General features: G+C 40.5%; 1 protein-coding gene across 2 annotated transcripts in view; it reads right to left on the bottom strand.

Moving 5' to 3' along the window:
- The window catches only part of SPMIP4 (sperm microtubule inner protein 4), a 44,812-nt gene that overhangs the window by 25,407 nt on the left and 6,071 nt on the right, over positions 1–13,334 (bottom strand). For both annotated transcript variants that reach the window (XM_009242938.3, XM_054559366.1), the window contains exon 3: positions 5,923–6,099. In XM_009242938.3, the coding sequence (XP_009241213.2) occupies positions 5,923–6,099 (177 nt within the window). The remainder of the gene's footprint in view (positions 1–5,922; positions 6,100–13,334) is intronic.

Here is a 13,334-nt window from a genome sequence, read left to right as displayed (position 1 = left end):
TTCGGGCTACAAGCACTAAGATTTAAAAAAATCCCTATACTGTGACCCACTTAGGATTTGGCATGTATTTATTTATTTAAATGTTTTTTGAGATGGAGTCTTGCTCTATCACCCAGGCTAGAGTGCAATGGCGCGATCTCGGCTCAGTGCAACTTCCATCTCCTGGGTTCAAGTGATTCTCCCGCCTCAGCCTCCTGAGTAGCTGGGATTACAGGCACCCGCCATCATGCCTGGCTAATTTTTATAGAGACGGTTTCACCATGTTGGCCTGGCTGGTCTCGAACTCCTGACCTCAGGTGATCTGCCCACCTCAGCCTCGCAAAGTGCTGGGATTACAGGCGTGAGCCACTGTGCCCAGCTGGATTTGCCTTTTAGAAACCTTTGAGCATGAGCTCAAGAAGGCTTGTACAAGGATGCTTTTTAAAGTATGGTTAATGTAAAAAGAAACACAGAGAGAAAAGAAACAATACATGATGGCTAAATAATCTTTGATGCATCCATATTGTAGAATACTGTGAGAAATTAAAAAGAATGATGTACATCTATGTTTATCTACATTTACAGACATGTGACTATTTCTAGATTGTAGAGAGAATAAAAACCCAAACTGCCTAATACTATGTATCAAGTGATTCCACAGATATATGAAATAACACTGTATATTTTCAATGCATACATGTATAATAGTCTAAGTGCATAACAAAAGGCATGGAAAGAGACACCAAAATGGTAACAGTGGTTCCCTCTAGGAAGGAGAGTGAGACTGGGGGGTAGTCGTCAAAAGAGAATGGACCTCATCTGTAACCTTTTCATGTAGACTATGCTCAACTGCAACTTGTGGCTGCCCAATTATCTTTTGAACATGCAGCCTACATTTTTTTTTTTTTTTTTTTTTTTTTGTGATGGAGTCTTGCTCTGTTTCCCAGGCTGGAGTGCAGTGGTGCAATCTTGGCTCACTGCAACCTCTGCCTCACAGGTTCAAGCAATCCTCCTGCTTCAGCCTCCTGAGTAGCTGGGATTACAAGCACCTGCCACCATGCCTGGCTAATTTTTTTGTATTTTTGGTACAGACGGGTTTCACCATGTTGGTCAGGTTGGTCTCAAACTCCTGACCTCAGGTGATCCACTTGCCTCAGCCTCCCAAAGTGTTGAGATTACAGGTGTGAGCCACCGTGCCTGGCCCCAGCCTACATTTTTATAGTGCGTGTACTGTGAATGCCATCTACCCAATGTAGATTCCAAGAAACTTGCTTTTTCCAGCCTCCGAATGGCCCTGGAGTGTGAGGGTTATTTGTACCCCACAAGAATGCTCACCTAGAGAACCCCACCATTGAGGATGTTCTCAATAATTAGGTAGATACAACGACCAGCTCTGTGTGTGTCAGGTATTCTCCAGTCACCCCGGTGCTTGCTCAGTGGCTTCATAACGAAGTGATCATGGCGGCAGCACAGAAATTATCACATATGGACTCAGTGACATGAACTTCCCTCACTAAGACTCACCTGGCTATTGGCACATTTGAGTTTGCCAGCAGAAGTGACCAATCGTAAGCACTTGATAGGGTGACCTATACCTGGATATACTAGTCAGCTATCTGGTGGCAGGATAATTACACTGAACCCCTTCCATCATCAAAGAGATAACTTATCCTCATAAGATTAGACACTTCTTCAAAATAGGGATTTCCCTTCCCTTCCCACCATGCCTCTGCAAGTAACATCATCAGTAAACTTACTCAATGTCTCATTCGTTGCCATGCCATCTTAAACAATATTATTTTTGACTAAGGAACTCAATTTACCACAAAAGACATTGGGCAACAGTTGGCTGAATTCAAACAATTCACCATATTTATAGAATGTTATATTTTGCCATATTTGCAGAACATTAGGATGGCTTACTGAATATTCAATCACGGCTGAGTGATGTCCTAAAGAGTGTGGGACATGCTCTGAACCAGTGACCAATAAATAGATTCCCCCTTAGCCAGAATGCATGGTCTAAAAACCAAAGGGTGGAAGTGGGAGTGGTGCTTCTTCCTGTTATACTCATGGTTACACTTGAGAAACTTTGACTCCCTCCCCAGCTACCTTGAGCTTTGGTGGTTCAGAGGTCAAGGGAGAAACGCTTCCATCAGGGGATACAACAATGGTCACAATTGCATTGGAAGCTGAATTGATGTGGTAATTTTGGGCAGGGTGACTGATCCTGAATATCAAGGGCTAGAGGATATTATACAATGATGGGGGAAAGGAGTATTTCTGGAACCTGAGGAACCTTTTGAACACCTAGTATTGTCTTCAGTAGCATGGAGTTAATGAAACACTAGAGCAGGCTTACACAGGCAGAACCACTAAGAAGCTCTCTTAGAACATACTTTTGGATTGTTCTATCACGTAATGTACTCCTACCAGCTCAGGTATTGGCTGAGGGCAAGGGAACCTGGAATAGGTAGTGAAGGAAGGAAATTATTATTATTTATAAAAGCATTTTTAATTTCAATAGTTCTTGGGGAACAGGTGGTGTCTGGTTACATGAATAAATTCTTTACTGGTGATTTCTGAGATTTTGGTGTAACCATCACCCAAGCAGTGTACACTGTACCCAATGTGTAGTCTTTTATCCCTCACCCCTCTCCCAAGCTTCCCCCCAAGTCCCCAGAGTCCATTGTATCATTCTTATGCTTTTGTGTCCTCATAGCTTAGCTCCAACTTATAGGTGAGAACACACAATATCTGATTTTCCATTCCTGAGTTACTTCACTTAGAATAATGGTCTCCAACCCCCTCCAGGTTGCTGTGAATGCCATTATTTCATTTCTTTTTATGGCTGAGTAGTATTCCATGGTATATCTATGCCACATTTTCTCCATCTACTTGGTTAATGGGCACTTGGGCTGGTTCCATATTTTTGCAATTGCGAATTGTGCTGCTATAAACATGTGTGTGCAAGTGTCTTTTTCATATAATGACTTCTTTTCTGAAGGAAGGAAATTATAACACCAATGATAGCCTCATGACCAAGTGCAGGAATGAGGACTATAGTCGCTTCTTATATTTTCTGCCTTGCTGTGTCTTATATACTTTTATGTATTTTCTTTTTTCCTCTTCATTTTCCTTATTATTTCATATAGGATGCATTGGTGATGGTTAACTTTATTAGAGAGCATAGGTATAGAATATCGGGACAAGATTACAACTGAACTAGACCAGAGTGGGCACTTGGAATTGGATATAGCAGAGTTGGAAACTGCTTTCCTTTGGCCTCCGCTTTTGGGGAGGTGAGTGTATTTTCATTTGTATGAAAATTGTTGCTTTTTTTTTTTTTAGACGGAGTCTCACTCTGTCACCCAGGCTGGGTGCAGTGGCACAATCTTGGCTCACTACAACCTCTGCCTCCTGGGTTCAAGTGATTCTCCTGCCTCAGCCTCCTGACCTCGTGATCCACCCACCTTGGCCTCCCAAGGTGCTGGGATTACAGGCGTGAACCACTGCGCCCAGCCACATTTTCTTACATTGAAGCAGCAGTTCTCCAACTTTGCTGCATGTTGGAATTATCTGAGGTATCTTGTTAAAATGCAGATTCTGTTTCAGTAAATCTGGGGTGGAGGCTGAGACGGGGCATTCACCATTTCCTAGGTGATGCTGATGCTGCTGGCCCATGTACTGTGTGTTGAATAGAAAAGCATGTTATTGTTGCTGCTGTTGTTTAGAGTGACAGTCCACTGGCACTCAAGACTATCATCTTTACAATACCCTCTCTATATTTTGCTAGTTTCCCACATTTGGAACACCCCACTTCCCAGCCTTCCTAGCAGCCAGAGTGCAAATGTGCCCCAAGTTCTGTCAATCATCCACATCTATACTAGACTTTGATTTGACTGTGAGTAGCCTGAGAACATGAGCTTCATGAGGGACATCCAAACTGCCAACAGGTGGCAGCAGAGGTGTCCAGTTAAAGAGGCACTTCCTCCCTGAGGAGGCCAGTCCTGGGAGTGGCCTCTATTCCTGGATGCCGAACAATGAGCCTATTTCTCTAGGCATCCCACAGTTTTGTGAGCTAATCTAATATCCTCTCATAATCTTGTTCTTTTTTCTCTTTCTCTTTTCTTTTTTTCTTGAGATGGAGTTTTGCTCTTGTTGCCCAGGCTGGAGAGCAATGGTTAGTTTAAGAAGAACAGGATTAGCCGGGCGCGGTGGCTCACGCCTGTAATCCCAGCACTTTGGGAGGTCGAGGCAGGTGGACTGAGGTCCAGAGTTTGAGACCAGCCTGATCAGCATGGAGAAGCCCCGTCTCTACTAAAAATACAAAATTAGCTGGGCGTGGTGGCGCACGCCTGTAATCCCAGCTAGGCTGAGAGGCTGAGGCAGAAGAATTGCTTGAACCCAGGAGGGGGAGGTTGCAGTGAGCTGAGATCACGCCACTGCACTCCAGCCTGGGCAACAAGAGTGAAACTCCACCTCAAAAAAAAAAAAAAAAAAATTAAAAGATATGCCAGGTATAACTGGCATTCTAAGTGGAACAAGTATTTTCTCTTTCCCTGTCACATTCAGTAAGAGATCATGCACAAATCTCATTTCAAAGTAGATTACTCTTAAGAAACAAGTCTTTAGCTTTCTTTTTACACACTGGAATTCCATATGAATACTTCTAATTCTTATAAAGTATTGTGCATTTTTTAATAATTAAACTTTGGGAGGGCAGTAGCTGTAAATTCCATACAGAGCTATCTCCCCAGTCTCTAGAACAATGCTTCCTATACTTAAATTACTGAGCAGATAAATGAATAAACAGATGCATAAATAAAATGAACACATGAAAAGAACTTGGGTGTTGGAGTCAATACATCTGGACTCAAATCACTATTCCACAACTTTATAATTGTCTGACCCAAGGAAAGGTGCTGAATCTCTTGGGTCTGTTTATTCACTGTAAAACAAGGATGGCAATATCTGCTTCATAAAGACATTACAGTTCCATGAGAGCGTGGGCTTAAACACATCTGTTGAGTGAATGAATGAACGTGAGGTCCTCACTATCTATAATGTGTGTTGATGTCTGAATCTTTCTAATTGGCCTGTGACTGTCAGGGCTTTTTATTTGTCTGCTTTTTATTGCTTTTCTGAGGCTTTGATAAGGTCATCGGCGGCACATGTCCCTGTTGTTAATGTTTCTCTCTCTTGCTGTGGCTTGTCTTCCTTAATTTATTTCTTTTACCTGCTTTAGAACAAAGAACTAGTTAACTAGAGTGTTCATAAACCAGACAATCAGGATTGTTAGATAAAGCAGGAGGAAGCAGGCTCTGTGTCAAGTGTGTGATAGACTCTGCTCTGAGTAAATGTCTTAATCCTTAGGAAATATTTAATATAACATTTGCTATTCAGATTTTTTTCTGCTTTCTGTTGAATTTTAATGTGTTTTGAATAGAGTTGCTGTGTAACTTTAAGATTTATAAACTATTATTGAAAAGTTTTAACACTTGAAAACAATGCCCAGCAGATTCTAGTGACTATCAAAAAGACTGACAAACAAATTACAAATCAAAAGTTCCAAAAACCAAGAGCATCTGTACAGATTAGGCCAGGTCTTTGCTCAAACAAAAATATTTAAAATTTAATTGTTTTCTCTCTTTCTATCTCAGGAACATTCCCATTTAGTTTTAGATAAGATACAATAAGTAAGTGAAGGAATTAAATGAATCCAAATTTCTGATCACAATATTTTAACATCACTAAGGACAGCAAAAACGATTCATTTATTATTATTTCACAATTAGAAATTAATTTTTCATTCTGTGTCTTTTCATAAATAGTAAGAGAAATAAGTTTGAAGACAGATTTAAGCAAACAAAGGACTCACAATAGAAATAAAGAAAAATGGATAATAAAGACCTTTCTGTGAATGGCAGAAAGTTTATTTACCTTGGCCAGGTTTCTCCACCAAATCCATAATGCTGATGTCCTTTGCCCATGACACGAGGAGGCTCACACTTTGGCCTGTGGTCCTCGGGGAGTGAAATCGGTATTATCCCACCATACTCTCTTTCAGCCCCCCAAGGAAGCCTACACTGTTGAAGTGACTCCCTTAATTCCTGATACCTGTGAAAAAAGAGAGACTTTAAAGAGCCTCAGCAACATAACAGATGCACAAAACTGCATAACAGATTGCATAAAATTCCTACCACTTCATAAGTATTTTCAGATTAAATCTTCAGAACACAGAATTCTCAGTGTCAGGTAGATTATGATACTGGTTATTTAGGCATCATGGGACTGCTGAAAGAATGAAGTTAAATTTCTGAGGACTTACAGATTATCCTTTTTTTGGTCATCAGTTATAGTGTGTTTATTTTTTTCATTTTCATTTTTTTTTTTTTTTGAGACAGGTTCTCACTCTGTTGCCCAGGCTGGAGTGCAGTGGCATGATCTTGGCTCACTTCAGCCTCTCCCTCCTGGGTTCAAGCAATTCTCCCACCTCAGCCTCCCGAGTAGCTGGGATTACAGGGGCGTGCCATCACACCCGGGTAATTTTTGCATTTTTAGTAGAGACGGGGTCTCACCATGTTGGCCAGGCTGGTCTCGAACTCCTGACCTCAAGTGATCCACCCGCCTTGGCCTCCCAAAGTGCTTGAGATTACAGGTGTGAGCCACTACATCTGCCCATGTGTTTATTTTTAAAAACAGCTTTATTGAGATTTAATTCACTTGCCACACAATTCATCGATTTAAAGTGTACAATTCAGGCCAGGTGCAGTGGCTCATGCCTGTAATCCCAGCACTTTGGGAGGCCAAGGCAGCAGGACTGCTTGAGCTCAGGAGTTCAAGACCAGCTTGGGCAACATAGCAAGACCCTGTCTCTATTTTATAAATTTATAATTAATTTAAAAATGAAGTGTATAATTCAATGGCTTTAAAATTTATTCACAGATAAGTGCGAGCAACCCCACAGTCAACTTTACAGCATTTTCATCATCTCAAGAATACACTGTATTGCTAAGCCATCATCCCCTGTACTCCCCACCCTCACTCTATCCCTCGGCAACTATTATACTAATCTACTTTCTGTAGATTTGCTTATTCTGGACATTTCCTGTAAGTAGAATAATATAACACGTGGCCTTTTGTGATGGGCTTCTTTGACTTGGCATAATGTTTTCAAGGTTCATCCATTTTGTAGTATATGTTCATACTTCATTCCATTTACTTATTTATTTGTTTTTTTGAGATGGATTTTCGCTCTTGTTGCCCAGGCTGGAGTGCAATGGCACAATCTTGGCTCACTGCAGCCTCACCTCACCTCAGGGTTCAAGTGATTCTCCTGTCTCAGCCTCCCGAGTAGCTGGGATTACAGGTGCCCACCACCACGCCTGGCTAATTTTTTGTATTTTTAGTAGAGACACGGTTTCGCCATGTTGGCCAGGTTGGTTTTGAACTCCTGACCTCAGGTGATCCCCCCCACCTTGGCCTCCCAAAGTGTTAGGATTACAGGCGTGAGTCACTGTGCCTGGCCCTTCATTCCTTTTAATGGCTATGTAATATTCTACTATATAGATATATCACATTTTGTTTTACCATTCATCAGTTGATGGACATTTGGGTTATTTTCACCTTTTAACTCTTGTGAATAATAATGCTATGAATATTCATGTTCAAGTTTTGGTTTGAATACCTGTTTTTAATTCTTTGGGGAATTAAATTAGAAGTGGGTCATATGGTAATTCTGTTTAATTTGTTGAGGAACTGCCAAACTGTTTTCTACAGTAGCTGCTCCATTTTACATTCCTACCAACATTGTATGAGGATTCCAGTATCTCCACATCTTTGTCAACACTTGTTATTTTCTGTTAAAATTAAAAAAAAATTATTGCCATTCTAGTGGATGTGAAGTGGTATCTAATTGTAGTTTTGATTTGCATTTCCCCAATGACTAATGATGTTGAGCATTTTTTTCCATGTTCCTATTGGCAATATCTTTATTGGAGAAATATCTATTCAGATCCTTTGCATTTTTTGTTATTTGTCTTATTTTTGAGTTACAACAGTTCTTTATATATCCTACATATAAGTCCCTTGTCAGATATAATAGGCAAATATTTTCTCCTATTCTGTGCATTTTCTTTTTACTTACTTGATAGTGTCCCTTGAAGCAAAAAAGTTTTTTAATTTTGACGAAGTTCACTTGATCTGTGTTTTTCCTTTTATTGCATGTGCTTTTGGAGTCACATCTAAGAACCCAGTTACAAATCCAAGGACATAAAGATGTATCGCTATGTTTTCTTCTAAGTATCTTACAGTTTGGCCCTGACACTTAGGTATTTGATTCAGGATGAGTTAATTTTGGATACAGTATGAGATAAGGGATCTCATGCATCTATTCTTTTGCATGTGGATATCCAGTTGTTCTAGCTCTATTTGTTGAAAATCCTTCTTCCTCATTAAATGGTCTTGGCTAAAGATTATCTTTGGATTTTCAAAAATGGAGAGTATTGTAAAGGAATATTCCTAATCTTGTAAAGGAGCTACTTACTCATAAGTTTTATCTAGGGCTACTATAACAATGGTTCTCAAAGAGTGGTCCCTAGACTAGTAGCATAAGCATCTCCTAAGAGCTTCTTGGAGATGCAAATTCTCAGGCTCCATCTCAAAACCTAAGAATCAGAATCTCTGGGGATGGGGTGCAGTAATATTTTAAGAAGCCCTCCAGGTGATTCTTGTGCATGCTAAAGTTTTAGAAGCACTATTCTATTCAATAGTTACCTTGTATGGTAATCATGTCTCCAAGTCCCACTCCTTACAACAGTACTATGCAGTGGACTGGCGGTTTCCTAAATTGGTTGGTAGGGCTTATCTAATCTTGAAATTGGTAGCTCAGATGATTTTCTCTGCTTTTTCTTAACAAAGGAGTGAAGGGCAGGGATTCTATTGGCTCACTGTTGTAACCTTTACCCCAGTGCCTGGCACACAGGAAGTACCCAAATAATACTATTGAATAAATGAGTAAGACCAAAGAGATGGATTTGTTTCCTATACTGCTTTCTGTGATAGAGGAATGAAATCTCCTGGTTAGGAACACAGCCTTACAAAAACACCTGCAAATGTATCTGGCAAAAGTTCTGCTTCCTAATTAGGAAGGATTTAATGACTTTCAGTTTCCAGTAATGGTGGCCTAGGTTATTTGGACCAAACTTCCCACTGAAAACAACTAAAAATACTAGGAGGAGAAAAAAAAATCTTAAAAACAACTAGCTTTTTGACAAGACAGAAAGGGATAAGTGCCACATAGAGGGTAAATAGGAACCCAGTGAAGTAAGCAAGCAGGGAAGCCACTTCTGCCCTTAGGGCAGGACCAATCCTGGCAAATTTACATTTTTGTTTTAAGGTGAGGGATATGGAAATCAGCCAAGTGAGGAAACTAAAGGAGACCATCTACACAAGAAGCTGGGACCTTAAAATGCTTACCCTCTCATGTTCAAGGTGAGTCAGAAGTTAACCAGTTCCCTTGTGGCCCCAGTTTGCATCTACCCTAAACTTAAGCTTGGATTTAAGTGGTCCTGGATTGGTATTATGGTATATACCTACAAGGCACTTTGCAGGGCAAACAGGAATCCTTTCAGTAGGAAGGATTCTTGGGGGAAATCACAAGATGTGTTCTAAAGGATGAGTAGGAGTTATCTAGAGGAAACAGAAGAAATACTGGGGCATGCAAGGGAATAGCAGGTAGAAAGGCCTAGAGTTTAATAGACTGGAAAATTCCTGACAGTGTTGACTTCAGTCTAGAATCTCTCTTAGGGAAGAATTACTTTTGTTTGGTAAAATATTCTGCTAAGCCACTTGTAGACACAGAGACTCTGAAAGTATGGCTGTTGGTAGGAGCTCAAGCAAGCTCAGACTGATTAAACTGCTCTGCAGTGGGAGAAACTTGTTTGTCTGCTCTTGAAAGAGGGAGAGGAGAGGAAAGGGGAGTAAGGGAAGAGGGAGATGAGAGGAGCCGGCAGGATGGTGAGGCTACTGGGGACTGCACTGGTTGAAAATCCAGGGAGAAACCCTTGGCGACAGCTGGTTAAAGACCTTTTAAGAATGTGGAAGTTATGGCTAATAAGGTGTTTTGGTTACATGTAGCATGGCATGGTGTGACTCTCCTTCCTGATCCCCAACAGTTCAGTGAAGTTTACCAGGCTCACAAATGCTCTGCATGGACAAGGTCCTTAGAGAAAAATGAGGGATGACTGAGTTTCACATCTGGGTCAGTGTGTTGTTTTAAGTGGAACCAGGAACCCAAAGTCAGAAGTGACCATCAGACTTTCAAATGCTATCCCTATCCTTGTCCTGGGAACTTGGATAAATTTGGAGGAATTCCACAAGACATGGAGTAAAGATCTGAGTAGAACTTACCCAGATCTTAGGGGCTGAGAAAATAGAGTTGAATTTTGAACTATATTAGAAGAATTGATATAGAATTCTAGAACTTGGGGCATGTAGACAAGGGCCATGGAGAGAGGTGGAGCATGAGAGGAAAACAAGGACAGTATCCTGTGGGCCTTCTAAATCCTCTGGACTATACCCTGAGAACAGTGGGATCGAGTCAGAAACATGGAGGAGAGGAAGGGGGTGGTGGGGTGAAGGGTTGGGGGAGGAGGGTGAGAGGAGGAAGGGGGAAGAAAGTGGGAGAAAAAGGGAGGGAGAGAGAGGGGGAGAAAATGGGAAAGAGAAGGGGAGATAGGTAGGTAGATAGGGAGAGAGAAGGGGAGAGACAGGAAGAGAGAGAGAGGGAAAGAGAAAGAGGTATGGACTGTGGAGCTACTTTTTTCTCTTTACCAGTACAGTGCTTGGCTTAACATAACCCCCCCTCCCCTACCTGTAATAATTGTTGAATAGAATGAAGAAGCAATACTCAGGACTATAAGTGGAATGTATTATCTTGTGAAGTCACTAGATTGAGGGTTGGCAAAGCATGGCCCATGGGCCAAATCCAACTCCCTGCCTGTTTTTGTAAACAAAAGTCTATTGGAATACAGCCATGACCATTCATTTATGGACTATATACATACAGTCTATGGCTGCTTTTGCCCCACAATGGCAGAGTTGAATAGTTGGACAGAGACCACAAAGCCTACAATATTTACCGTCTGGCTCTTTACAGAAAAAGTTTGCTAACCCCACACTAGCTAGGCAAGGAGAGTCCTGGGCCCACTGATTTGGGGTGCTGTAGAAGGGATGCTGGCATTCAGCTCTCAGACCTCTACATCCTCCCTAGCAGTCTGACAACGATCAACAGCCATGGTTTGGGGGACATGACAAGTGAAAAATATTTAAATGCATTTGATTAATGACGACCTAAGCTTTAATACCTAAGTTTGTAAAAGTTACATTCAAAACCTAAATGAGTCAATTTCTCAACATCTGACCCCCGTATATTACATTGTCCCCGGAAGATGAGCCGGTAGAAAATGCTAATCAATCATTTGGGCTGGCATCCACCTAAAGCTGGAAAGTTGCAGGAAATCATTTAAAATAAAAGACAATGCATAAATAAGTCATATTTCCCTCTTACTTTAAGGTATCATGTCTTCCTCCCCTTAGCCTTAATACTCACAGAATTGTAGAGAAGGAACCAAATTAAAATAAAAATTGACATTTTAGGATGTAATAATTTAGGATTTCATTATAGAATTTCATTATAGGCTCCCATTTGTTTCTGGATTCACTTCGTTGCTTTCTGATTCTTAAACATTTTTAAAAAATGATAGTTATCTGCCAACTAAAAATGAGGGTTATGTTTTAATAATTTTAATGAAATTTTAAACCTTTCTCTTTCCCTCTCTCTCTCCGTCTCCCTTTCTCTCCTTTTCCTCTCCCTCTCTCTGTCTCTCTCACCTCTTTCTCCATGTCTCTCTCCCTCTCTCTCCCTTTCTGCTAGCCCAGTAGTTCTCAGTGTAAATAAAATACATCTCTATAACAAAGAGAATAATTATCAAATTATTGGTGCTACCATCTCTAGCAATAGAAAATTGTTTACTTGTTTTTGAAAAAGATACATTCCCTATAGATGAACCAATATTTCATTTTAAAGTCACTGTACAAGATTTTATGCATCAAACCCCAAATTCAGTAATTTAGCCAGTAATTACTGGAAGGCATGATTAAAGAAAAGCTCGAAATAAAAATAACCCTCATTTTTAGTTGGCAGATAACTATTATTTAAAAAAATGTTTTAAGAGTCAGAAAACAGCAAAGTGAATCCAGAAACAAAATGGGAACTGATAATGAAATTCTATAATGAAATCCTATTGTATAATGAAATCCTAAGCAATTCTCAAGGCACTTCCTTAATGGATATGTTTGTTTGCTCTGTAAGCTAAGAGAACTTGCTAGAAGTAAGGAGAAGTCAGCTGAATGAAAAAGAGGATAGGAATCTTGATGATTTTGAGTAGTTGTTCCTGCCAGTTAAATTTTCAACAGAAGAAATGAGAAAAAAATGCCACCTGTTTATATACTTAATATTTTTAATGGAGATCAAGCAAGTTTATATAAAATAGTAGCTAGCATAATTGTCCCAGAAAATCCAATTGAGTAAAGTAATTAAAGTGTAGCAATTAACTTGCTCTTGGTCATCAGGTAAGCCAGAACCATAGTCCTGGTTTTCTTACATTTTCAGTGCTGCTAGCCCAGTAGTTCTCAGCGTAAGCTGAAAAACTAAAAAATGCAGATTCCCTTGCCCCACTTCAGACCTGGGGAATCAGAATGTCCATAGATAGAGGAAGCCTGGGAATCTGTTTTTCTAGAAAACTCTTCAGGTGATTTTGAAGTACCCTGTCTGTAGACCAGTCCTGGGTAACAAGGGAGCTAGACCGTGTCACCTATTTTTATATTGTTTTACTTTGTTTTGATTTTTGAGAAAGAGTCTCGCTCTGTTGCCCAGTCTGGAGTGCTGTGGTGTGATCTTGGCATACTACAACCTCTGCCTCTAGGCTCAAGTTATCCTCCCACCCCAGCCTCCCAAGTAGCTGGGACCACAGGTGTGAGCCACCACACCTGGCTAATTTTTATATTCACCTCACCTATTGTGAAAAGAAAAAAAAAGTAGGCTGATATGAGGAAATCGTTTTGCATCACTGTTAAAACTGCCAAGTGAGTGCCATGATGGCTGCATCTAGGTTATAGGTATAGCCTACATGATCTAAGTTGTACCTGGATACATCACGATATTGAAAAGGGTGTCCCTTTAAGTACATCTGTGTTTAGAAAATTAAGCTGCTGAGTGCAAACGTACGCTAGGGCTCACATTCACCCTTACCATTATGAAGGTAATCCTGAAAAACCAGGGGCTTTCTGTT

This window comes from Pongo abelii, chromosome 6, assembly GCF_028885655.2.
Source record: "Pongo abelii isolate AG06213 chromosome 6, NHGRI_mPonAbe1-v2.0_pri, whole genome shotgun sequence".
NCBI classification, from domain to species: domain Eukaryota; kingdom Metazoa; phylum Chordata; class Mammalia; order Primates; family Hominidae; genus Pongo; species Pongo abelii.
This window is presented reverse-complemented; position numbering and strand designations above follow the sequence as displayed.